Source organism: Zalophus californianus, chromosome 4, assembly GCF_009762305.2.
Source record: "Zalophus californianus isolate mZalCal1 chromosome 4, mZalCal1.pri.v2, whole genome shotgun sequence".
NCBI classification, from domain to species: Eukaryota; Metazoa; Chordata; class Mammalia; order Carnivora; family Otariidae; genus Zalophus; species Zalophus californianus.
In genome coordinates, this window is record NC_045598.1 from 106,864,388 (window position 1) to 106,888,710 (window position 24,323).

General features: G+C 42.4%; 1 protein-coding gene across 1 annotated transcript in view; it reads right to left on the reverse strand.

Annotated features, from left to right (window-relative positions):
* Positions 1 to 224: 224 nt before the first annotated feature.
* Positions 225 to 24,323, reverse strand: part of LOC113926359 (late cornified envelope protein 6A) — a 48,888-nt gene continuing 24,789 nt past the window's right edge. The window contains 1 exon segment of the mRNA XM_027601148.1: positions 225 to 358. Within this exon segment, the coding sequence (XP_027456949.1) occupies positions 225 to 358 (134 nt within the window).

Here is a 24,323-nt window from a genome sequence, read left to right on the forward strand (position 1 = left end):
TCAAAGGAACATCAACGACCATGTATTATATGTTGGGGGAGCATCTCAACACTCCCCCAACTACTCCCCCTAACATAGGGCAGATCCCTGCAGTGGAGGATTGTCCCTCTTCCCAGATGCCCACAAGTCTACACAGCCGAGCTGCCCAACCCCTCTCTTCTTGGGCACACACAGGGCAGGGGAACATTTGCATAGCATGGTGGGAAAGATGGGCCTGCTGTGGGTCAGTGGACCCTCTGCAGCTCCATCCTCCCTGTAGTCAGAGGGCATCCACCCCGGAGCAGCTTTTCCTTCTCACTTCCCCAGCTCATGCCCTGCATCTTGAGGAAAAGCTTTGAAGCCTTGAAATATGGGGACACTGGAGATCACAAAAAGAGGGGACCACTAAGGGCTTTGTGAGTCGGAATTCAGAGCTTTATGGTAACATGGAAGGGAGGTCTGTACCGGGCTGAGCTCATTTGGGTGGCCTAGTCACACACAGAGCTCTTCCCAGGAAACTGTGGGTCTTCCTGGTCTCTGTCAACCTCTGGATGGGACAAGAGGAGGTGGGTGGAGGGAAGCATCAGGCTGCTTACTCCTTGGTCATTCAGTTCCCCCAGCAGCTGCTCTATGGGGCAATGGCCATAGCCCCCCAGAGCTCATGTTCACAGTCCTGGGGCTCTGGTTCCAGCACCAGTGGAAGGGCCTGGCCTGGGGGGGCTCAAGCATCAGGCACCACCCCCAGAGCTGGGCCCCAGCAGGAAGAGACTGGAGGAGGCATGGGGTTAGGACCTGGGTGAGCACTTTGGGGGGACACAAGTGGACATTTTGGGGGGCACTTGGGAGGGGGCTGGCACTGCTGTTGATTCTGCTGTCAGGCATATCAGCGGGAGCTCAGCCAACCTAAAAGATAAAAAGGAAACTCTAAATATTCCAAATCAAAGGTCATAATATACTTCTTTTCAAATCAATATACCTGTGGAAGAGGAATGATGCTGAGATCATAAAGCCACAGCTGAACCTGAAACAACTCTTTCCTCCAGATAAAAGTACATAGATTAAATAATTAATGGAATGAGCTTCTTGTTCTTCTTTCAGAGGGAAGCTGGGACTGCTCTATCCTATAAGCCTGCATAAAGTACTCTTACCCCCTGATGGCCCATTCTCTCAGTACACGCATAGGCTCTCAACTAGGTGATGCAGGACACACAAGTAAGTTTTCCTCAGAGGATAGGCCCTGAGGAATGTAAGGAACCCCTCTGCCAAGCGCTGGTCCCTAGGGGTCCAATGGACTCTACGGACTCCAGCCTCAGGAAGTATATGGCTGGAAAAGCCCCTGGGACCTCAGCCCCAGAGGGGTCTCTGGAGCTCCCAAAGCCTCCTGGGAGGCAGGGAATGTCAGAAATGACCCAGCACCCACCTGGTTGTGCAGGAGCCACCTCTGACCCTCCTGGAGACAAGCCTGGGGCCTATAAAAGACTCCCCAGCTCCAGTATCTCATCTACCTGACTCCCCAGGGATACATCTGTGCTCCTGCCTGTGAGTAGGGTGGTTGGGGAGTGGAACCCAGAGGGGACTCTGAGCAGGACAAGAGAGGAAGAGGAGGAGGGACCTAGGGGTGCTGGGAGGCAAAAGCAGAACAGAGGGGTGGAGGAGGCCGGGGAAAGAGGGCTATGTGTGTGCTTTGTGCCACACTGCACAGGAAGAAGACCTGGTATGCCTGAGTCTCTAGCCCCATGACTGGAGCTCAGGATGGGGGCTGAGTACACAGGTCTTCCCCAACTGTGCTCAGTGTCTTCACTGTTGGTAGCTTGAAAGTAACCAAGTTGGGAGTATTCACCTAATAGAAATTGGGAAATGCTTCAAACCAGGCCTTCTTTTCCAGAATTCTGGTTTTTCAATTTTCCAGAGCAGGGAATCAACTATTCCTCCAAAAGATAAGCACCTGCCTTAGTCAGAGGAATTGTACTGGATCCAATACCAGAATCAGGAAACCTGCAACATCTCAAATGGGTGATTTTGAAAAGTGCTTGAATATGATGTGTCCTAGCTCCAAATGTCAAACAGGCATAATGATACCTAGCTCACTGAGTTGTTTTGAATATTACATGAGAAGTGGGAAGGGCTTAGCTCAATATTCTGCACCTGATCAATGCTTAATAAGCATATGTTTAACGAAGACTTAATGCCATGTATCGGGTACTTGCCCCAGTACATATGGGATTGATTTTCTGATATAGAGCCCTGGCTTCGAGATTTGGATTCCAACAGATACCTAGATAATTTTTTTTAGAGAGAGAGAGAGAAAGAGAGAGTCAAAGAGAAGAGGGGCAGAGAGAGAGAGTGAATCCCAAGCAGGTACCACACCAGTGGGGAGTCCGATACAGGGCCCCATCTCACAACACTGAGATCATGACCTGAGCCTAAATCAAGAGTCAGACACTTTAATAACTAAGCCACCCAAGTACTCCAATACCTAGATGATTTTTAAAACTTCCCCCTTAAGGATAAATTATTTCTGGGGCTTCTAAAGAGAGTGAGTTAATTTCCTGCCAGGAAGTGATGGCCAACCAGGGACCCATGTATTCAGTATTTTTATTCTGGGTTGCACTAGATAAATTAACCCATTTATTTTTCCATTTGTTTTAAAAGAGAAAGAACCTGAAAACATGATGCTAAGTGAAAGAAGCTGGTTGCAAATGCCACATGTTGGAGGATTCTGTTTATATGACATGTCCAGAGTTGGCAAATCCATAGAGATAGAAAGTGAATGTGCAGCCTCCAGGGTCTGGGAAGAGTCAGGAAGTGACTGGGAATGGAACAGGGCTCCTTTCTGGGCGATGAAGTGTTCTGAATTGTCATGATAATTGCACAACTCTGAATATACTTAAAATCTTGAATTGTACACTAAAAATGGTGAACTGTATATGTGAGTTATATGTTAATAAAGGTATTAAGAATAAAATTAGAGTTAAAAAAGATATACTAATGCCTCCTGCTTAAGACAGACAAACAGACTTACTCGCACATTGTCTGATGTCTGATTGGTGGGGGGGGGGTTGGGGAGGATGGGTAGAGAGTATTGTCCTTTATTGTCTGCTTTTAAATGGACAGATTCTGTTCTCCTATTGATCTAACCCTATTTTCAGAACAAGTTCCTGCTTTCTGAGAGCTTTTAGTTCAAAGACAAAAATCAACAGGGAGAACAAAGCATTTAATTCAGAAGACATTCTTTGAAAGTCTACATGGTAAGTATGGTGGAAACGTGAATCAAAAATCATGGAACCAAGGGGTTTTAAAAAATATTTATTGTTGCAAAGCAGCTCATTCAGAGCAATCACTTTCAAACATCAGGAATGCAAGTGTAGCCAGCCCTAAGGCCACTGTACCAATGGCTGCTTCTGAGGCACAGGTCCAGTATGGCCATGTTCCATAGCTGGCACTCATCAAGGAATAACAAGGGACTGAAGGACAAAGAGCATGAGACTGGTGCCAGTACTTGGCTTGTTGGTTACTCAACTGATGCTCAGATCCCAGGTGGGAAGCAAACCCAAAGTGGGGGCAATAGCTGGAGCTCTGGCCACAGTCAGCTGAGGCCACACAGTCTTGGGGCTAGGGCCACAGCAGGAAGAGGTTGGAGCAGGTCATCTTGGGAGGGCTTTTTGGGGGACACTTTGGGGGGCAGTTGGTCATGGGCCCTTTAAGAGGAGGCTGGCACAGGTGCTGGTTTTGTTGGAAGGACATCTAGGTGAGAGTTCAGTCAACCTGAAACCAATGCAGTTGTTTAGGAAACAACTTGTGAAATCTTAGGCCATTATTTCCTCTTTGGAATTAACTCCAAGGCTGCTGATATCTGGAATTAATCATGAGTACACACACACACACACACACACTCACACATGCACACACACACACACACACACTCATACTTACAGGATCAAGCCAAAGCTTCCATCTTGTTCATTTTTATATCCTTAAGACAAGATATATAGACCATGTCCAATAAATGTGGGTCCCCCACTAAAATGAAAGCTCCATAAGAACAGAGATTCCCCCACCTGGTTTGCACACTTCTATATTCCAGTGTCTAGAAGAACAGCAAGTAAATTGGTAGGAGCTTAGGAAATAATGGTTGAATATATGAATCATATATGAACAAATAAATGAATGAGAATAGAAAGGCAGACAAGAAAGGAGGCAGACTGGCAGGAAGGAAGAAAGAAAATTATATTCAAGATTAAGCCTCCAGCTGGCATTTCATGGTAATATTAGCTGTCACCATTTTCTCTGTGTGCCTTTGCCATCCTCTCTAAGCACTACGAATATGTGTGTAAGAATAGATGGACTAGGACTGGCCCTTCCAGCCAGCTGTCTCAGTTGCCAGAGGCCAGATGTTGGCAAGAATTTAAGCTGACTAATCCCTCACCATCCAGTCTTAGGGGCTGTAACTCCCAGGCTGGATACTACTAGACCCAAGCAGAATCTTTCCTCCTTCCCTTCCTCCCTCCTCCCTTCCTTCCCCATGATCTCCAACAGCCCCTCATCTGAAAGACTCACCCTGGTCAGGCCCAGATGTGGACAGGGCAGTCACAGAGGTTGAGGATGGATGAAGAGTGGGTATCTGAGATGCTTTTTATAGGCTCTGCCCCTGGCTGGGCTGTGGTTGAGCCATGGTTCTGGGAAGAGCAGGAACAGGTTCCTCCCACCCCTGGGTACCTGCAGGGTGACATTCTTCTCCCTGCCTCTTCAATCCATCCCTTCTGGGGAGATCCCAAGTTACTCTTCTGAAGCTGCAGACCCAAACCTCATCAAATTATATTCTTTCCTAAGGCTCAGAATCCATGAGGCTGTGTGAGGATTCCTGGCCCCTGGGTCGAGAATCTGGTTTCTCAAGACTCTATGACCCTGTTCTTTCTTGGAAACAAACAAAGAAACAACAAACTTTCTTCTCTTCCCAATTCATCCCATGGCCCACCTTCCTTGGTCCTTCAGGAAATGCCCCCTTAAGCCCATGGCCCATACATGCATACAGTGCCAGGGCATGGGCCCCGCATACTGGCTCCAAATTCCCAGTTTCTATTTCACTTTCATTCCCGAAAGATATAGAATTATTTGCTAGATGTAAATATCTGGCTGACAGTTTTGTTTTTTGTTTTTTTCAATTCTTTAAAAGTAATATGGTGGTTTCCTCCAGCCTCTGCTGTATTCTAAATGAGAGGATAAATTTGCATAATTTGAATATTTGTCTTTTTTTAGGAGATATATCATTTCTCTTGTTTTCAGGATTGTTACTACCTTCGGTTTTGAGCTGATGTGATTGTGTTTCTTTGAGCTTATCCTGTTTTGAGTTTACTCTGATTCTTGAATCTGTATGTTCATATCTTTCACTGAACTTGAAAAGTTTCAACCAGTATTTCTGCAAACATATCTTCACTCTGACATTGATTTTCCTTTCTTTCTGGTACTCTGTTAACATAAATGGTGTACCTTTGGTTATTGTCCTCTAGGTTCCCTGATGCTCTGTTAACTTTTTTAGTTTTTTTTTTTCTCTTGTTGTTCAGACTGGATAATTTCTCTTGATCCATCTTCAAGTTCAGACTCTTTCCTTTGTCATCTGTAATTTTGTTATTGAATTCATCCAGTGATTTTTTTTCAAATTTCAATTATTGTATTTTTTAGCTCTAAAATTTCCATTAATTCTTCTTCATATCTTTTTTTCTGGCAGAGACTTTAAATTTTAACATTGTTTCAATAATATTCATGTTCATTCATTTGAGCATTTTCATAATAGCTGCTTTAAAATCTTTATCAGATAAATCTAATGTCTGTGTCATCTGAACATTGGTTTCTGTTAATCATCAGTTTCCATGTGAGTTGAAATTAATGTTTTTTTTCTGCAATAATTTTGGTTTGTATCTCAGATATTTTTAACATTATGCCATGAGACTCTGGGTCTTGATTAAATCATGGGGAAAATGTTGATATTTTTGTTTTAATAGACAGTTAATCTGATTAGCTTCATTTCATAAGTTCCAGCCACCTTCTGTCTGATGTGGTTCCAGTATCAGTTAAGTTTTCAGAGTCTTTGTAGTGTTCTCCATGTTTGTCCAGAGTAAGTGCCAACCAGTGGTCAGCCTGGCACCTGGGAAGTAGACTCTCTGCTAGTTAAGTTCTCATGATTTTTGTTGTTGTTGTTGTTGTCATTTGCTCATTAGGACAAGATCCACGCATGTATATCTGGAGGAGTAAACCCTGAGTTTCATAAACAATGCTGTAAGGTCACTTTCCTAGCCTTCTCTCTCTACCCTTCTGCAATCTCCCCCATACTTTCTGAATCTTTGAGCTTCCTCTTTATGGTTCTGCTGCCAAAGATCAAGACTCCACCTACCCTGCTGTGCATACTAATATGTTCAGGCCAATGTCCCAAACCAAGAGGTAAGAGGACATAGGGAGAGAAAAAAACAACAGGGGTTGGCCCCAACCTTTTGGGATCACAGCTCCACCAAATGGAGAGAAAAGTTCTCCCTGAAGTTTTGGCTTCTGGCAGTCCCCTTGCCATCTACTGCCACTGCCACCTTGGAATTGCCTAACGTACGGGGTTTGAGAGGACAAAAACAAAAAATGGGGGATTTCTATACTCTACCTGAAAATTAGGATTCCCCCTTGTTGCATCCTTAAGCCAAACATAAACAGCTTCTCCTAAAGCTTTGTATCTGCACCACAGTGCTCATTTCCAGGTTTCCAGCTGTATTAAGTTCAGACCAGGAAATACCAAAGGAAGAAAAGGTAAACCCATCACCAACTCAGTTCTACTTTGAATTCTGGAGCTCTTTCTCTGTCTGCCTGCTGCTACTTCGGAGTTCTCAAATAACTTGCTCTGTACAGTCTGTCCAGGATTTATGGTTGTATTTAGTAGGAGAAAGAGATGTTCACTCCCTCTTATCTGGAATAAGCATCCCTGGGTTTTAAGTATTAGTTCTGATCCATTGTCTTCCTTTCCTTCTTCAGGTGTACAAATTATATGAATGTTGGATCTCCATTGTCTCTTTTCTATCACTTTCTGATCCTTTTTGTTTCATTTTCTTGCTCTTTTCATTTTTACTTCTTTATCTTTTAACTCTAATTTAGTCATATTTATTCTTCCTTAGGTATTTCATAGATGATTTTGTCTTTTTCTTCATTTTTTTCCCATGCCTGGTATGTGTATAATTCTTTTTTAAAATAAGGTATTGGTCAATCATTTCTAATATCTCTGATCTTAATGGAACCTTTTTAAACGTGTGTGATATTTAGATATTGTGTCTCTTAGGCTTATAAGTTCCTCTTCTGGTGAGTACTGGAGATTCTGAATGGAGATAATTATGAGGGAAATGATCCAGAGCTGGATCTGTGTTATAACCTGCATGAGATCAGGGATCAGATGGTGCACAATGAACCCTACTTTATAAGCCCAAACACCAGAAAATCAGCTGGTGAAAATCAATTTTTTTCTGAGCTCCTCTTGGGACCAGGGGTTCTCTGTGCTGCCCTGACTTGACTCTTGAGGCAATTTAAGCCTCCATGGTAGCTGCCTGGCCACCATAACCTGAGGCCTCAGAATGGTTGAAATTGAAATCTGGCAAATTTTCCCATCCTTAAAATAAGGAGAAATCTCACTTCTATAATAGACAAAAAAACCCTGGCAAGATTAATCTAGATAAAAAGAGGGAAGGTCGAAGAAGGGGCCAAGATTTGTTTCATCTGGTCCCTCAAATTTAGCTGGATAGCTATCAAACCATTCTGGACACACACAAATTCAACCTGAGATATAAGATTTATCTGGATCTCTAAAAGCAGAAAAACAACTATTTTTTGCAAGGTAGGAGGTGTGGAACCTTGAACCTTTGGGGGAAATATCAGAAGATAAATGGAGGGGAGCAGGGAGCCTCAATAAACCAACCACTGGAAAGTGATATAACACCAGGGCACAAAATCAGAACCCTTAGAAATCTGCTCCAGTTGGGGTGCTTGGGTAACTCAGGTGGTTGGGCATCTGCCTTTGGCTCAGGTCATGATCCCAGGGTCCTGGGATTGGTCCCTACTTTGGGATACTTGCTTGGTGGGGAGTCTCTTTCTCCTTCTGCCTCTGCCCCTCTGCCTGCTTGTATTTGCGCTCTTTCTCTCTCTTTCTCTCAAATAAATAAATACAATGTTTTTTTTTTTTTAAAGAAATCTGCTTCAGTGAGAGACATCCCTTTCTGAAAAGGGCACAGGAGATAAATAGGGCAGAATTCTAGGTGGATCATTGTGGTCTCAGGATTCCAGGATACTCAGAAAGAATGGAAGAGTCTAACCCAATAGAGTGCCAGAGCAGTGGAGTGGGGAGACTGGTTATGGTCAGTAAGCCCAGAAGGAACTCTCAGCTCTGGTCACCATATACCATAAGCCAGGATGTTAGGGAGACCACTCTGCCTGACCACCCTGAAAAGGACTAGAAGGTGCAGGCTGCTTAACATCCAAGGGGAGATATAAAATGGCTTGCGCCCATGACAGGGCAACTGCTCTCAGAGTGGTGTGGCCCCTGAAAGGACACTGGGGCAGCACTCAGCCATGAACTGGGAATGATGAAGAGGGTGCCCTTGTGAGCTCACAGCCACTCGCAATTGCAAGGTCACAAAGTGCAGAGATGCTTGAGGGTCCCTGGAACTCCCCCGGGAGAGGTGCAGTGGTCAGAAACCAGGGGATTCAGTGGTTTGGTGCACAAAGAGGCCGGCCAATGACTGGGCAACAGCTCTCAGGGTGGTGTGACTCCCAAAAGCACCCAGCGTGACCTGGGAGCTGCAGAAGAGGGTGCACGTGCAAGCCCATGGCCACTAGCAATTGCAAAGTCACAGAGCACAGAGACATCCCTGTAACCCCCCCCCCCCCCCCCGGGAGAATTGCTGTGCGCACAAATAGCACAAGTCTGTGGAGTTTGGTACACACAGAAGTGGAAATGGTTTGACGTGGAGAGTTTATTGAAGAAAGGGGACTGTGACGTTGCAGCTCTGGCCAGAGATTCCCACAAGGCCATTTTCCTCTGACCCTCTAAAGAGGTGCAGAAAGCTGCCAGGGAACAAAAGCCACACAGAAGACCAGTTCATATTAAGCCCATCCCCCTGACACGGGGTCGGGCAACTCCAGCCAGTCAAAGATGCCTGAGAAGCTGAGCAGCAGGCCCCTCCCCCAGAACAGACTGAAAGAACAGGGGAATGATAAGCTTATTTCCCACAGGGCTGTAAAACTCCAGTGCTAGGGGAAAATAATACAGGGAGCTCCAGGCATTCACTCATGACTCATTTATACTTCAGGCTAAAATTTTGCATTTCTTTTTTGTTTCTTTTCTTTCTTTTTTTCTTTCTCTCTCTTTTTTTAAATTGTTCTGATTTCAAATAGATTCTTATTTCCAAACTTCTGTTTTTAAGTTGCTTTTTAACTTTTTTTCACATCTATGTTTATAGATTTATGCCCCATACTAGTTCGTTTTTCACGCTATTCAATTTATTTTGATTATATATATATATATATATATATATATATATAATATAAGTTCTGACTTCTTTGCAATTTGGGGATATAGTGTCTTCTAACACACAGACCAAAAATCATTCAGGAACAGGCAGACCACCTTGGTTTGTTCACCCTGAGAGATTATAATCTCTCACCCCACCTTTATTTTATTGTTTTGGATCATCTGGGCTTTGTTTGTTATCTGTGGTAGCTTCCAACAACTACAGATTTTTGTCTAGGGTACATTTTGCTTGGGTCGTGGTTGATATTTTGGACTGTGTTCATTTGCTCAACCCTCCCTCAACAGAATGACTAGGAGGAGGATCTCTCAACAAAGAAAAGAAACTGAGACAATGTCCTCTGCCACAGAACTAATGGATATGGATATAGGCAAGATGTCAGAGTTAGAATTCAGGATAGCAATAATAAAGTCAACAGCTAGGCTTGAAAAAAGCATTAGTGACAATATAGAATCTCTAAGGGCAGAAATGAGATCTAATCAGGCCAAAATTAAAAATGCTATGAATGAGATGCAGTCTAAACTGGCAACTCTAATAGCTGGGGTAAATGAGGCAGAAGAGCGAACAAGTGATCTAGAAGATAAGCTGATGGAAAAAGTAAGTTGAGGAAAACAAAAATAGGCAGGTAGTAGCCTATGAAAGTAGACTTAGAGAGATTAATGATGCCATGAAATGTCAGAATTATTGGGATCCCCAAGGGGGTGAAGAGAGAGAGAGGACTAGAAGGCATATTTGAGCAAATCATAGCTGAGAACTTCCTTAATCTGGGGAAGGAAACAAGCATTCATGTCCAAGAGGCAGAGAGGAACCCTCCCAAAATCAATAAAAACAGATCAATACCCCCAACATATAATAGTGAAACCTGCAAATCTTACAGCCAAAGAATCTAATCTGAGAATAACTAGGGAGAGAAGGAAACTTACATATGGAGGGAGCAATATCAGAATAATATCAGACCCATCCACAGATACTTGGCAAGCCAGAAAGGGCTGGCAAGACACATACAGGGTACTAAATGAGAAGAACATGTGGCCAAGAATACTTTATCAACAAGGAAGTCATTCAGAATGGATGGAGAGATAGAGCTTCCAGGACAGGCAGAAACTGAAAGAATATGTGTCAATCAAGCTAGCTCTGCAAGAAATATTAAGGGGGATTCTGAAAGTGAAGAGAAAGCCCAAGAGTAATATAGACCAGAAATTAACAGAGAAAATCTACAGAAACAGGGACTTTACAGGCAATACAATGGCACTAAATTCATATCTTTCAATAGTTACTCTCAATGTAAATGGGCTGATTGCTTCCATCAAAAGACACAGAGTTTCAGATTGCAAAAAAAAAACAAAACAGGAACCATCCATATGCTGTCTATAAGAGACTCATTTTGAACATAAGACACCTCCAGATTGAGAGTGAGGGGATGAAGAACCATGTATCATGCTAATGGACATCAGAAGAAAGCTGGGGTAGCAACCCTCATATCAGACAAATTAGATTTTAAACCAAAGACTGTAGTAAGAGATGTAGAGGAACATCATATCATACTTAAAGTTCTATCCAACGAGAAGATCTAAAAATTGTAAATATCTATGCCCCCAATGTGGGAGCATCCAAGTACATAAACTAATTAATAACCAAAATAAAGAAACATATTGATAATAATATATTAATATTAGGAGACTTAAACACTCCGTTCACAGCAATGGACATTATTTAAGCCAAAGATCAACAAATAAACAAGAGCTTTGAATGACACATTGGACCAGATGGACTTCATAGATATATACAAAACATTCCATCCTAAAACAACAGAATATACATTCTTCTCTAGTGCACATGGAACTTTCTCCAGAATAGATCACATACCGGTTCACAAATCAGGTCTCAACTGATACCAAAAGATAGACAATATTCCTTGCATATTTTCAGATCATGATGCTTTGAAACTGGAACTCAACCACAAGGAAAGACTTGGAAGGAATGCAAACACTTGGAGGTTAAAGAGTGTCCTGCTAAAGAATGAATGTGTCAACCAAGAAATTAAAGAGGAACTTAAACAATTCATGCAAACCAATGAAAATGAAAACACACGAATTCAGAACCTATGCGATAGTGTAAAGGCCGTCCTTAGAGGGAAGTACATAGCCATCCAAGCCTCTCTCAAAAAATTAGAAAAATCCCAAATGCACAAAGCTAAACTTACACCTAAAAGATCTGGAGAAAGAGCAGCAAATAAAGCCTAACCCAAGCAGGAGAAGAGAAATAAAAAAGATTAGAGCAGAAATCAATGAAATAGAAACTAGAAGAACAGTAGGACAGATCAACAAAACTAGAAACTGGTTCTTTGAAAGAATTAATAAGATTGATAAGCCTCTGGCCAGACTTATGCAAAAGAAAAGAGAAAGGACCCAACTTAATAAAATCATGAATGAAAGGGGAGAAATCACAACCAATACCAAAGAAATAGAGACAATTATGAGAACTTATTACCAGCAGCTATATAGCAACAAACTAGACAATCTGGAAGAAATGGATGCATTCCTGGACACTTATAAACTACCAAGACTGAAACAGGAAAAAATAGACAATCTGAACAGACCAAGAACCAGTAAGGAAATTGAAGCAGTAATCAAAAACCTCCCCAAAAACAAGAGTTCAGGCCCAGACGGCTTCCCAGGGGAACTCAACCAAACATTTAAAGAAGAAACAATACCTATTTTACTGAAGCAGTTTCAAAAAATAGAAATGGAAGGCAAACTTCCAAACTTGTTCTGTGAGGCCAGCATTACCCTGATCCCAAAACCAGACAAAGACCCCAACAAAAAGAATTACAAAACAACATCTCTGGTGAACATGGATGCCAAAATACTCACCAAGATCCTAGCCAATAGGATCCAACAGTACATTAAAAGGATTATTCACCATGGTAGGATTTATTCCTGGGATGCAAGGGTGGCACAACATTTGCAAATCAATCAACGTGATAGATTGCATTAACAAAAGGAGAGACAAAAACCATATGATGCTCTCAACTGATGCAGAAAAAGCATTTGACAAAATATAGCATCCTTTCCTGATTAAAATTCTTCAAAGTATAGGAATAGAGGGAACATACCTCAATATCATAAAAACCATCTATGAAAAGCCCACAGCGAATATCATTCTCAATGGGGAAAAACAGAACTTTTCCCTTAAGGTCAGGAACACAACAGGGATGTCCACTCTCACTACGATTGCTCAACATAGTACTAGAAGTCCTAGCTTCAGCAATCAGACAACAAAAAGAAATAAAAGTTATTCAAATTGGCAAAGAAAAGTCAAACTCTCTCTCTTCTCAGATGACATGATACCTTATGTGGAAAATTGAAAAGACTCTACCCCCAAGTTATTAGAACTCATACATCAATTCAGCAATGTGGCAGGATTCAAAATCAATGCACAGAAATCAGTGGCATTTTTATACACTAACAATGTATAGACATTTTTCACAGAGCTGGGCAAGGGAAACAAAAGCAAAAATGAACTTTTGGGACTTCATCAAGATAAAAACTGTCTCACAGCAAAGGAAACAGTCAACAAAACTAAAAGGCAACCAACAGAATGGGAGAAGACATTTGCAAATAACATTACAGATAAAGGGCTGGTAACCAAGATCTATAAAGAACTTCTCAAACTCAACACCCAAAAAACAAATAATCCAGTAAGGAAATGGGCAGAAGGCATGAACAGACACTTCTCCAAAGAAGACATACAAATGGCTAACAGACACATTAACACATGAAAACATGTTCAACATCACTAGCCATCAGGGAAATGCAAATCAAAACCACAATGAGATACCACATTACACCAGTTAGAAGGGCAAAAATTAACAAGACAGGAAACAGCAAATGTTGGCAAGGATGTGGAGAAAGTGGAACCCTCTTACGCTGTGGGAATGCAAGCTGGTACATCCACTCTAGAAAACAGTATGAAGGTTCCCCAAGATGTTAAAAATAGAGCTACCCTATGACCCAGCAATTGCACTCCTAGGTACTTACCCCAAAGATATAGCTATAGTGTAAAGAAGGGGAGGCATGCACCCCAATATTCATAACAGCAATGTCCACAATAGCCAAACTGTGGAAGGAGCTGAGATATTCTTCAACAGATGAATGGATAAAGAAGATGCGGTTCATATATACAATGGACTTCTACTGAGCCATCAGAAAGATTGAATACCTACCTTTTGCATCAACATGGATGGAACTGGAGGTGATTATACTAATTGAAATAAGTCAAGCAGAGAAAGACAATTATCATATGGTTTCACTAATATGCGGAACATAAGGAATAATGTGGAGGACCACAGGGCAAGGGAGGGAAAACTGAGTGGGAAAAATCAGAGAAGGAGACAAACCATGAGAGACTCTGGACTCCAGAAAAAAAACTGATGGTTACAGAAAGGAGGGTGGTGGGGGGGGTGGGGTAACTGGGTGATGGGTATTAAGGAGGGCATAAGTTGGGATGAACACTGGGTGTTATATGCAACTAATGAATCGTTGAACACTTCATTAAAAACTAGTGATGTACTATATGTTGGCTAATTGAGCATAATAGTAAAAAGATTAAAAATTAAGAATTAAAAAAGTGGGAAGTTGTAATTAAATAATGTAAAATGTTATACATTTTCATAAGTACAGAGACTAAAAAATAAAAGTGAAATACTATGAATAACTATATACTGACAATGTTGAACACTTAGGTAAAGTGGAATCTATACATAGAAATATATAATCTATGAAAATAAGCTCAAGAAAAAACAAAAACATGAATATTCTTTTAATAAGGAGCCCCTACAGCCCTATTAAAAACATTCCCACACACACCCAAAAAGACCAGCATAGATGGTTTTGTAAGCAAATAGTACAAAACTTTAAAGGACTAGATAATTTTAAATATATTCAAGGATAATGGGCATAAAAGTTTGCATAGTCATTTAAAAATTTAATTAACATTCTCTCATAGATTTAAATCCTCATTATTCATTAATCTGTATTATTATCCTTATATTAAATACACCAAGATTCAGTAATTCTGCCTCTAGGAGACATGTACAAGAATGCTTAGAGCATAGTCAAGTCTAGAAACCATGGAAACTACCAATTTATAGGAGAGAGAATATATAAATTGTGGTGTATGCACAGTTGTCTAAAAGAACTATAGCGAAACACAATTTGAACAAATCTGAGAAATATAACATTAAGTATAAAAATATTATGTATAGCATATCTTTTATAAAATTAAAAAACATACTTCAATGAATTATATCAATGTGCTCAAACAGGAAAATAACAATAATAATTATTTTTTTAAAGATTTTATTTATTTGACAGAGAGAGCGAGGGAGCACAAACAGAGGGAGCAGCAGGCAGAGGGAGAGGTAGAAACACTCTCCCTGCTTAGCAAGGAGCCTGATGTGGGGCTCGATCCCAGGATCCTGGGATCATGACCTGAACCCAAAGGGAAACAATTAACCAAATGAGCCATCCAGGCACCCCAAGAACAATAATTATTTTAATTATTTAATAAAATATAGGATAAAAGGATAAATAGATTTAGAGGAACAAATACATGAATACATAAAGAGGGCCATATGAATCAAAGATGAGAGGGTAATATGCATGCCCCAAGGGTTATGATTAATGCCATTGTGTGCACTTGAGGTATATGACAACACAAGAGAAGGAAAAAGGAAATCAGGATCATATACTGATAACACTTTAGCAACAGTCAAATAAAAGGATAGAAGGTACTCTTGTCCCCGACCATAAAATCTGCAATGCCAAGAAGCATGAAGTCCTTTGGGTTCCCACCCTTTTAATGCCTGTGTGACTTTCCAGTCATCTGTGGACCCACAGGGAAAGGGAGGGAGGCACCTGAGAGCCTGTACACAGGCCCATGAGCGTTGGAGCCTTCTGTGAGGAGTACTCAAGGGCAGAAAATGAGATGGCATCAGGAGAAAGTCACCTCTTCACGGGGCCTGGGAGGGTCATTTCCTGTGGGGCTCAGCTCATTGCTCTTGGATCTCAGGGTCAAGCAGATAGGAGGCAGGGATAGAAGCTATGGCCTTGGGGGGAGGAGTAAGATGGAGGAGGAGTAGGAGACCTAAATTTCATCTGGTCCCAGGAATTCAGCTACATAGGGATCAAACCATTCATAGCCAAGTGAAGAGGCTCCAAAAGGACCACTCACTATGGTTAGAGGTGTCTATAAGAAAGAGAGATGAGCATTTCAATCTTTCTTTAGGCTATCATGTTGTATCTGTTCTCTGTTCCTATTGTGTTGAGAGGAAAGGAATGGGCAGGTTAGAGAAAACCAGCAGCCTGAGGCCAGCCTGCATGCTTACTGTTTGGTGGGGCAATTGGACACAGGGGGTGGTAGCCAGGGTTAAGCTGTTGTGCCAGTGCTCTGCTAAGGAGGGTTGTCTAAGGACACAGGGCAATAAGTCAACACAAAATCTGTGTCACCATGCTGTCAGAAGATCCCAACAGGTCACATGTCTCCTACAAGAGAACCAACAATAGCAGGCGGTGTTTGGTAGCAGGACCAGTTAACGGGATATTTCACTCTCCCTACTCTCAACCTCTTGTCTTGCCTTTGCATAATTTATGTGGGAAGAGAAAAGCCTAAGCAGAAATGGAGGGGAGGATCTGAGATTAAAGTTTAAATTGTACTAAATTGGACATTTCCTGAGGGGAGAGAGAAGATGGCAGAAGAATAGGTGACCAGCATTTCATCTGATCGCTTGAATTCAGCTAGTTATCTATCAAATCATTCTGAACATCTGTGAATTCAACCTGAGATCTAAGAAAGGAATTGCTGCAATTCTACAAATAGAAAAGAAACCACTTTTTGCAAGGTAGGAGGTGCAGAGACGTGAATCTGAGGGGATATATGGGAAGATAAACTGTGGGGGGAGGGAGCATCCATAAGCTGGCTACTGGAAAATGATACAGCAGTGGAATGCAAAATCAGAACTTTTAGAAGTCTGCTCCTGTGGGGGACATCCCTCAGGTGGCCAAGTAGGGCAGAATTCTAGGTAGGACTGTGTGGTCTCAGGATCCCCAGGGTCACAGAAATAATGGGGGTGCCTGAGTGCAGCAGAATTCCCAAGCTTTCAAGCAGGGGAAGCCAGCTACAATTAGGGAGCCCCAGAATGTCCTCTCAGCTAGGTGTTGCCATAAACCAGGAAGAGAGCCCACTGCATGATTGCACAACTGCTCTCCAAGCAGGGATCCAGAAAGCCACAACTGCTGGGAGACCCTGTACCTTCCCCAGGGAGGAATGGCATGGGTTCATGCACAATCAAACAACCACTCTCTGAGCAGGGACCCAATGAGCTGGGAAGCTGTGGTGAGACCCTCAACTCCCCCACCCTGGGAGAATTGGTGCGGGTGTGCAGTGCAGGAGTCTGTGGAGTTTGGTGCCTCAAAGGGGATTGACTGCTTTTCCCTGAGGGTTCCCTGAAGAGTGAGGGCCCCGATCTTTCAGGTCTGGGGGGCTGCCATTCTAACTTTTTTTTCATCCTCTAAAGCCGCATGAAAAGCCTTCAGGGAACAAAAGCCACATAGAGCAACCTGAATAAGCTTACACTGAGCCTGACCCACTGGCCAGGCATGGTGCAGCTCCACCCAGGCAAAGACACTTGAGAATCAGTGCAACAGGCCCCTCCTCTAGAAGACCAGCAGGAACATCAATTGAATACCAAGTTTATGGATCACTCAGAACTGAAAAACTGCACTAGGGGAAAATAGTATATAGAATTTGAGGACTTATCTCATGGGGATTTAGTCTCTCAGTTTAAAATTTTCTTTTTCTTTTTCCTTTTTTTCCCTTTTCAACTAATTTCTCATTTTATCAACTCTTTGTTTTTAAGTCTTGTTTTAATTTTCATTTTTACATTTACGTTTTACAGATATATTCTTCATTTTTGGCTTCCTTTCACAGTATTTTATATATATATATATATATATACATACATACATACAGTATTTCTTTACAATTTTGGGATTTAGTGTCTTATATCAAACAGACCAAAATACACCCAGGACCAAGAGGACCACCCTGTTTTGTTCACCTGTGAGATTATATCCCTCTCCCCCCCCCCCCCTTTTTTTTCTTTTCTTTTTTGGTCTGACCCCTTCAGATTTGTCTAGTGTGTATTTCGCTGGGATCATGGTTGATATTTTTGATTTTGTTCTCTCGTTCATCTATTCCTCTCTGGGTAAAATGACAAGAAGGAGAAATTCACAACAAAAGAAGGAATCAGAGGTATTACTCTCTGCCACAGACCTAATCAATATGGATATAAGTAAAATGTCAGAGCTAGAATTCAGGATAACAATTATAAAGTTACTAGCTGGGCTTGAAAAAAGCATAAAAGACACTAGAGAATCTCTTACTGCAGAAATAAAAAACTAATCAGGCCAAAATTTAAAAATACTTTAGCTGAGATGCAGTCTAAAATGGATGCTCTAACAACAAGGGTAAATGAGGCAGAAGAGAGAGTCAGTAAGAAAGAAGACAAAATGATGGAAAGAAGGAAGCTGAGGAAAAAAGAGAAAAACAATTAATGAACTATAAGGGGAGTCTTTGAGTGAAAGGCTATTAGAATTATTGGGGTCCCAGAGAAAGAAGAAAGAGAGAGAGGGACAAAAAGATATATTTGAGCAAATCATAGCTGCTAACTTCCCTAATCCAGGGAAGGAAACAAGCATTCAAGTCCAGAAGGTAGAGAGAACCCATCTCAAAATCAGTAAAAATAGATCAACACCCCTACATATAATAGTGAAGCTGGCAAATTTCAGAGATAAAGAGAAAATCATGAGGGCAGCTCAAGATAAGAGGTCCTTAACATACAGGGATAGGAACATTGGACTTGCAGCAGACCTATCCACAGAGACCTGGCAGACCAGAAAGGGCTGGCATGATATATTCAGGGTACTAAATGAGAAAAACATACAGTCAAGACTACTTTATCCAGCAAAGCTGTCATTCAGAATGGAAGGCGAGATGAAGAGCTTTCAGGACAAACAGAAACTAAAAGAATTTGTGATTACTAAACCAACCCTGCAGGAAATACTAAAGGGGATCCTGTAAGCAAAGAGAGAGGCCAAAGGTAACATAGATCAGAAAGAAAGAGACAATTTACAGAAACATGGACTTGACAGGTGATACAATGGCACTAAATCCCTATCTTTCAATAGTTACTCTGAATGTAAATGGGCTAAATGCTCCAATTAAAAGACACAGGGCATCAGATTGGAGAAAAAAGCAAGACCCATCCATATGCTGTCTACAAGAGACTCATTTCAGACCCCAAGATACCTCCAGATTGAAAGTGAGGGGGGTGGAAAACCATGTATCATGCTAATGGACATCAAAAGAAAGCTGGGGTAGCAATCCTCATATCAGACAAATTAGATTTTATTTTTAAAAAATTTTTAAAAGATTTTATTTATTTGACAGAGAGAGCAGAAGCAGGGGGAGAAGCAGGCAGAGGGAGAGGGAGAAGCAGGCTCCCTGCAGAGCAGGGATCCCAGTGTGGGGCTCTATCTCAGGACCCTGGGAACATGACCTGAGGCGAAGGCAGATGCTTAACCAAATGAGCCACCCAGGTGCCCTGACAAATTAGATTTTAAATCAAAGACTGTAGTAAGGGATGAAGAGGAACACTATATCATACTTAAAGGGTGTAGCCAACAAGAGGATCAAACGATCATAAATATTTATGCTCCTAACTTGGGAGCAGCCAATGATATAAACCAGTTAATAACCAAATTAAAGAAACACATTGATAATAATACAATAATAGTAGGGGACTTCAAAACCACACTCACAGCAATGGACAGATCACCTAAGCAGATCAACAAGAAGACAAGGGCTTTGAATGATACCCTGGGCCAGATGGACTTCACAGATATATACAGGGCATTCCATCTTACTGCAACAGAATACATGTTCTTGAGTGCAAAGGAACATTCTCCAGGGGGTTTCTACCTTCATGGTCCTGCATGCCATATTTGAAAGGCTTTTAAGTACCAAAGTCTTAATGTGAAGATAAGACCCTAATTTAGCTGAGGTCAACACACTTGCCTTTCAGTCCAGTTTAGGGCAGTTACCTGAGTGGCAAAGTGACAATGACTTCTTAAGCCACAATAAAATCCTCTCCTCTTATGAATTTTATTCCTGCTCAGTGTGGCAGGAATCAAAGATGTCACCCTCTTTCCTCACCCTCCTTCCTCCTCACCCTTCTGTTCCTCTCTTCACCTCCCAACTGTCACCTCCTCCCTTGTCCTGCTCAGAGCCCCTCTGAACTCCACTCCCCACCCACCCTGGTCACAGGCAGGGACACAGACTCATCCCTGGGATCTCTGGCAGATGAGATTCTGGAGCTGGGGTCTTTTATAGGCCCCAGGCTTGGCTCCGGGAGGGACAGAGGTGGCTCTTGCATAATAAGACACCTGCTGGGTCATTCCTGATATTCCCTGCCTCCCAGGAAGACCCCTCTGAGGCTGGGGTCTGAGGGGCTTTTCCAATCACATCCTTCCTGAGGCTGGAGCCCTGGAGAATCCACTCAGGACCCCAAGGCAGTAATGCCTGCACAAAGACTCCATGTCTTCTGGGAGACCTCAGGTCTAAGCTACAGGTGGTTTCATTTTGTATTTTTTTTCTTTTGTCATTGTGGAAATATTCCATCCTGATTCCCTCTCACACTCCAAGCTCATGTCTTAGGTCTGCTTTAGGTACCCACTGTCCTCAGGCTGGTTGCTCAGGAGACTTGAATTGGGAAAAATCCTCTCCATCCACCCATCCTTTCTGGGTCTGCCCTTTGGTGGGGCCTCTGAATCTGCTTGTCCCCAAGAGGAGATTGTATTACCTTAATTTCTTTTAGTTATGGGGACACTGATGGCTGTCAAGACAACGAACGCTTGGCTTGGTTAGAAGACAAAGATGAACACTTGACTTGGTAGAAGTAGACAAGCTAAAGAATTCAGACCTCTGTACCTATAGTCAGGAAGCCTGGTGTACATTTTAGCTCTGGTACAAACCTCTGAAATATCACTTGTTTCCTAAGTAGTTGTGTTCTTTACTAAAATGATAGTTTTATTCATTGGTTTGAACATTAAGAAATGAAAAAATGTGTTGTATGTTTGGCACATAGAAGATACTTAAAAATGTATGTTAAAATAAATGACTGGCATCTAGAGCTTTTGTTAGATGGGCACTAGATTCCCAACTCTCAAGGAGCTTATCCCTAAACTATAATAAGACACCTGGGAAAGGTTCATCATGTGGGGGATTTCTGAGCTGGGAGCACAGTTATTGTGGGGACAGGGTGAGGTGGGGGTGATGCTGACCAAGAGATTGAGTTCCATTTGTCATTGTGGGATCACAGTTTGGGTTAGATAGGTTACTCATATTTTGAGAGCACACTATGTGCCAGCCATTGGGCCACAGACAGGGACAGAATGTGAGCAAAAGAGAGCTGACCTCACCCTCACTGAGGTCCCAGTATAAGGAAGACAGTGGATAATCTCTAAGTCTCTTTTAGCCTGGAGGTGTCCAATCTCCAACCTATTTATTATTTACTTTCAGATACAGGGCCTGCCTTCCAAGAGCTTCCAGGTCAAGGATGAAATGAATCAACACATGAACAAAGTATTTAGTTAAACAGACATTCCTTTAGTGACTTGGTTGGAGTCTATGCACAATGGTCAGGAATTTGGGATTCACAGGTAAATCAGACTCAACCTCTACTCTGAGAAGCTCACAACCCACTGGACCTTCTGAAATTCTTCTTTGCATGGGAGAAGTCCAAATGATCCAAAGGAGATGGTGTTGAAATTCATCTCCTGAATCATTATTTTGTAATGAGATTTGTGGGAAACTTCATTTAATCTACTCTGTCATTGCTGTTGTCATTCTAAGTTTCCTGATTCTCTGAGAGGAGGTATTTGTAACCATGATGTAGGTCTAATGGATAGGAGTGTATGTGTGTTTATATGAAGTGTGTGTGTGCACCCACATGTGTGTACACCTATACATGCATGCACACACATTGATAGACTGGAGGTGAATAGAAAAGCACAAAAGATGGGGCACCTGGGTGGCTCAGTCAGTTAAGCATCTGCCTTTGGCTCAGATCATGATCTCAGGGTTCTGGGATCAAGGCCCACTTCAGGCTCTCTGCTCAGCAGGGAGTCTGTTTCTCCTTCTTCTCCATACTCCCCACTTGTGCTCTCTCTCACTCTCTCTATCTCTCAAATAAACAAAACTTTAAAAAAAAGAAAAAAAGCAGAAAAGAGCCAATCCCCCTGCTTCTCAGTGGCAGGGGATAGAGAAGAACCTCACTATATGCTCCCATGTCCAATTTCCTTTTAAGGTGCCTCGTCCCTGTATCATGACCTGAACTGAGTGTCACAGCATGCTATTCATGAGTGGTCCCTGCTCATCAGCTGTGTCTTCCATATTTTCAAATGTTCTGGCTATTTGTGTTGATCTCCACAGTTTGGATCCCATCAGAATGTGAGATTCACTGAGTAAAGAAACACTATTCCTGTCCTCCTGGGATCCCGCAGACTAGTTGGTACAGTTGGTTGCTCAAACAAATAAACATAGTGGATGTGTGTACAAACAATGATGAATACCAGGGGGGAGCTTGCTTCCTAGTCCCTTTAGCTTGGGAATTAAGAACCTCTGAGCTGGAATCTGTAAATGTTTCCTGGATCATTCCACCTGAAGGTCTTGCTAGGACCTCAAATCCATTCCCTCCCAATGTGTGTTCTGTCTACATCATGTGATCATTTCCCTGGTCATGGAACTTGGTACAATCCTTGATTTATCCATTTTCTCCAATGTAAACATATAAAGAAATATCAATTCTTATATATTCTTCTTGAAAAATTCTCTTAATCCTTTCTATCATCTCATTCCTACTCCTCCTGCACTATGCCTCACTTCACAAAGCCTGGAGAGAAACAAGTGACCACCCATCTCATGAGAAGGAATTGGCATGTGATGACCCAGGGCTCTGGAGCCTCAGCCTAGTGACCAGCTTCTTGGGAACATCAGACAATCTGAGGCTCATCTTTGGGGACGGATGTGGCTTGTTGATGGCCTGTCCAGTTCTTGGTTACTAGTGAGAAGCCTGGTTGCAACTGTGGCTTTCTGGAAGGAGAAGACTTTGAGGTAGGGATGTCAGGAATGGCTCCACTAATTCCTTGGTAGTGTAAAAATTGCTCCTGCAACTCTCAGAGACAAGGCTCACCTTGGAGCCCTACCTAGGGTTTCCCTGTAAAAGGTACCCCTGGCCCTTCTTCCTCATCTTCCATAACATCTCAGGAGCCTGAACTAACTCTGAGTGTGGTCTCAGTAAGTCAGTCTGTGCAGGCATCTCTGGGCCTGAATGTGGTGAATGAAAACACGGGAGTGAAGAGGAGGAATCAGGGGTGAAACATAGGGAGGGTTCTGGGAGAGCAGGGCTCAGACTTGGGGAGCATAGTCCTTGTGTCCAGAAGGAAAGTGAGCAGCTCTGGTGGTCTCTATTTAGTGTTCCTGGACATCAGATATCACACACCTGATACACCTGAAGAGGATGGGTCTCTGCTTAGTTGTGAATTCATTTTGTAGGCATGTGGATAAAATGGTGACAAACTGATCTTGGTATATAGCATATATTCTGTGCACAGAATTGAAATGCCAACTACACTCATCTATGGGACTTTTGCTCTGGAATGGGAGTATGCTTTAAAGACATGTTACTAGCATATGAAAATGGTTTGAGAATAGAACATATTCTTCTATGTTTGATGCACTATTTGGAATTAATGTTGCTTTAACTCCTGCTGAGATGTCCTGTCAGCAGAACCAGTAGCAGTGTCAACCCCTCCCAAGTGTGTCCCAAAGTGCCCCAGCCCTAAGTGTTTCCCCAAGTGTCCACCCCATTGTCCAGCCCTATATCCCCCTCTAGTCTCTTTCTGCTGTGGCCCCAGCTCTGGGGATGGTGGGTGTTGCCCGAAACACCAGAGGCTCTTTCTCTTCCACTGGCACCGGCACCAGAACACCGACAGCTGTGAGTGTGAGCCCAGAGTGTGTGTGTGTGTGTGGTGGGGGGCGCCTCAGCTGCTCCCATGGTTCTAGGGGCTGCTGCTGACCTGGGCCCTGAGGACCACAAAAAGTAACAAAGGGAGAGAAAATAATCCTGGGCCTGCCCCTACCAGACGCTTTCTCTTTTTCTTTCTCCTCCCTATAACTTGGAGGCTGAAAGAGTCCAAGGACACTTGGAATATTTTAATGGTAGATATTTCTGTTTGACCCATCATTCCAATTGTTCACTAGACAATCTAACTTTACCTCTGACTTGTTTCCTGATGTGACAATAAACTTCACATTTTCTGCTCACATTGTGCTTTGGTCTTTATCATTCCTTCTTCATTTAGGGTCAATTATCAGTGACCTAGCCTTCTTCCTCCCACACAAAATCCACACACTTTTCACTCAACATTCAAGCTTCTTCATTTACTCTGAGGAGCCTCCAAAATGTCAGCCCATCCTGGGCTTTCATAGGAGGCACTACCTTCTTTTTTTATTATTATTATTATGTTATGCTAATCACCATACATTAAATCATTAGTTTTTGATGTAATGTTCCATGATTTACTCTTTGTGTATAACACCCAGTGCTCCATGGAGTACATGCCCTCTTTAATACTGATCACCAGGCTAACCAATCCCCCAACCCCCTCCTCTCTA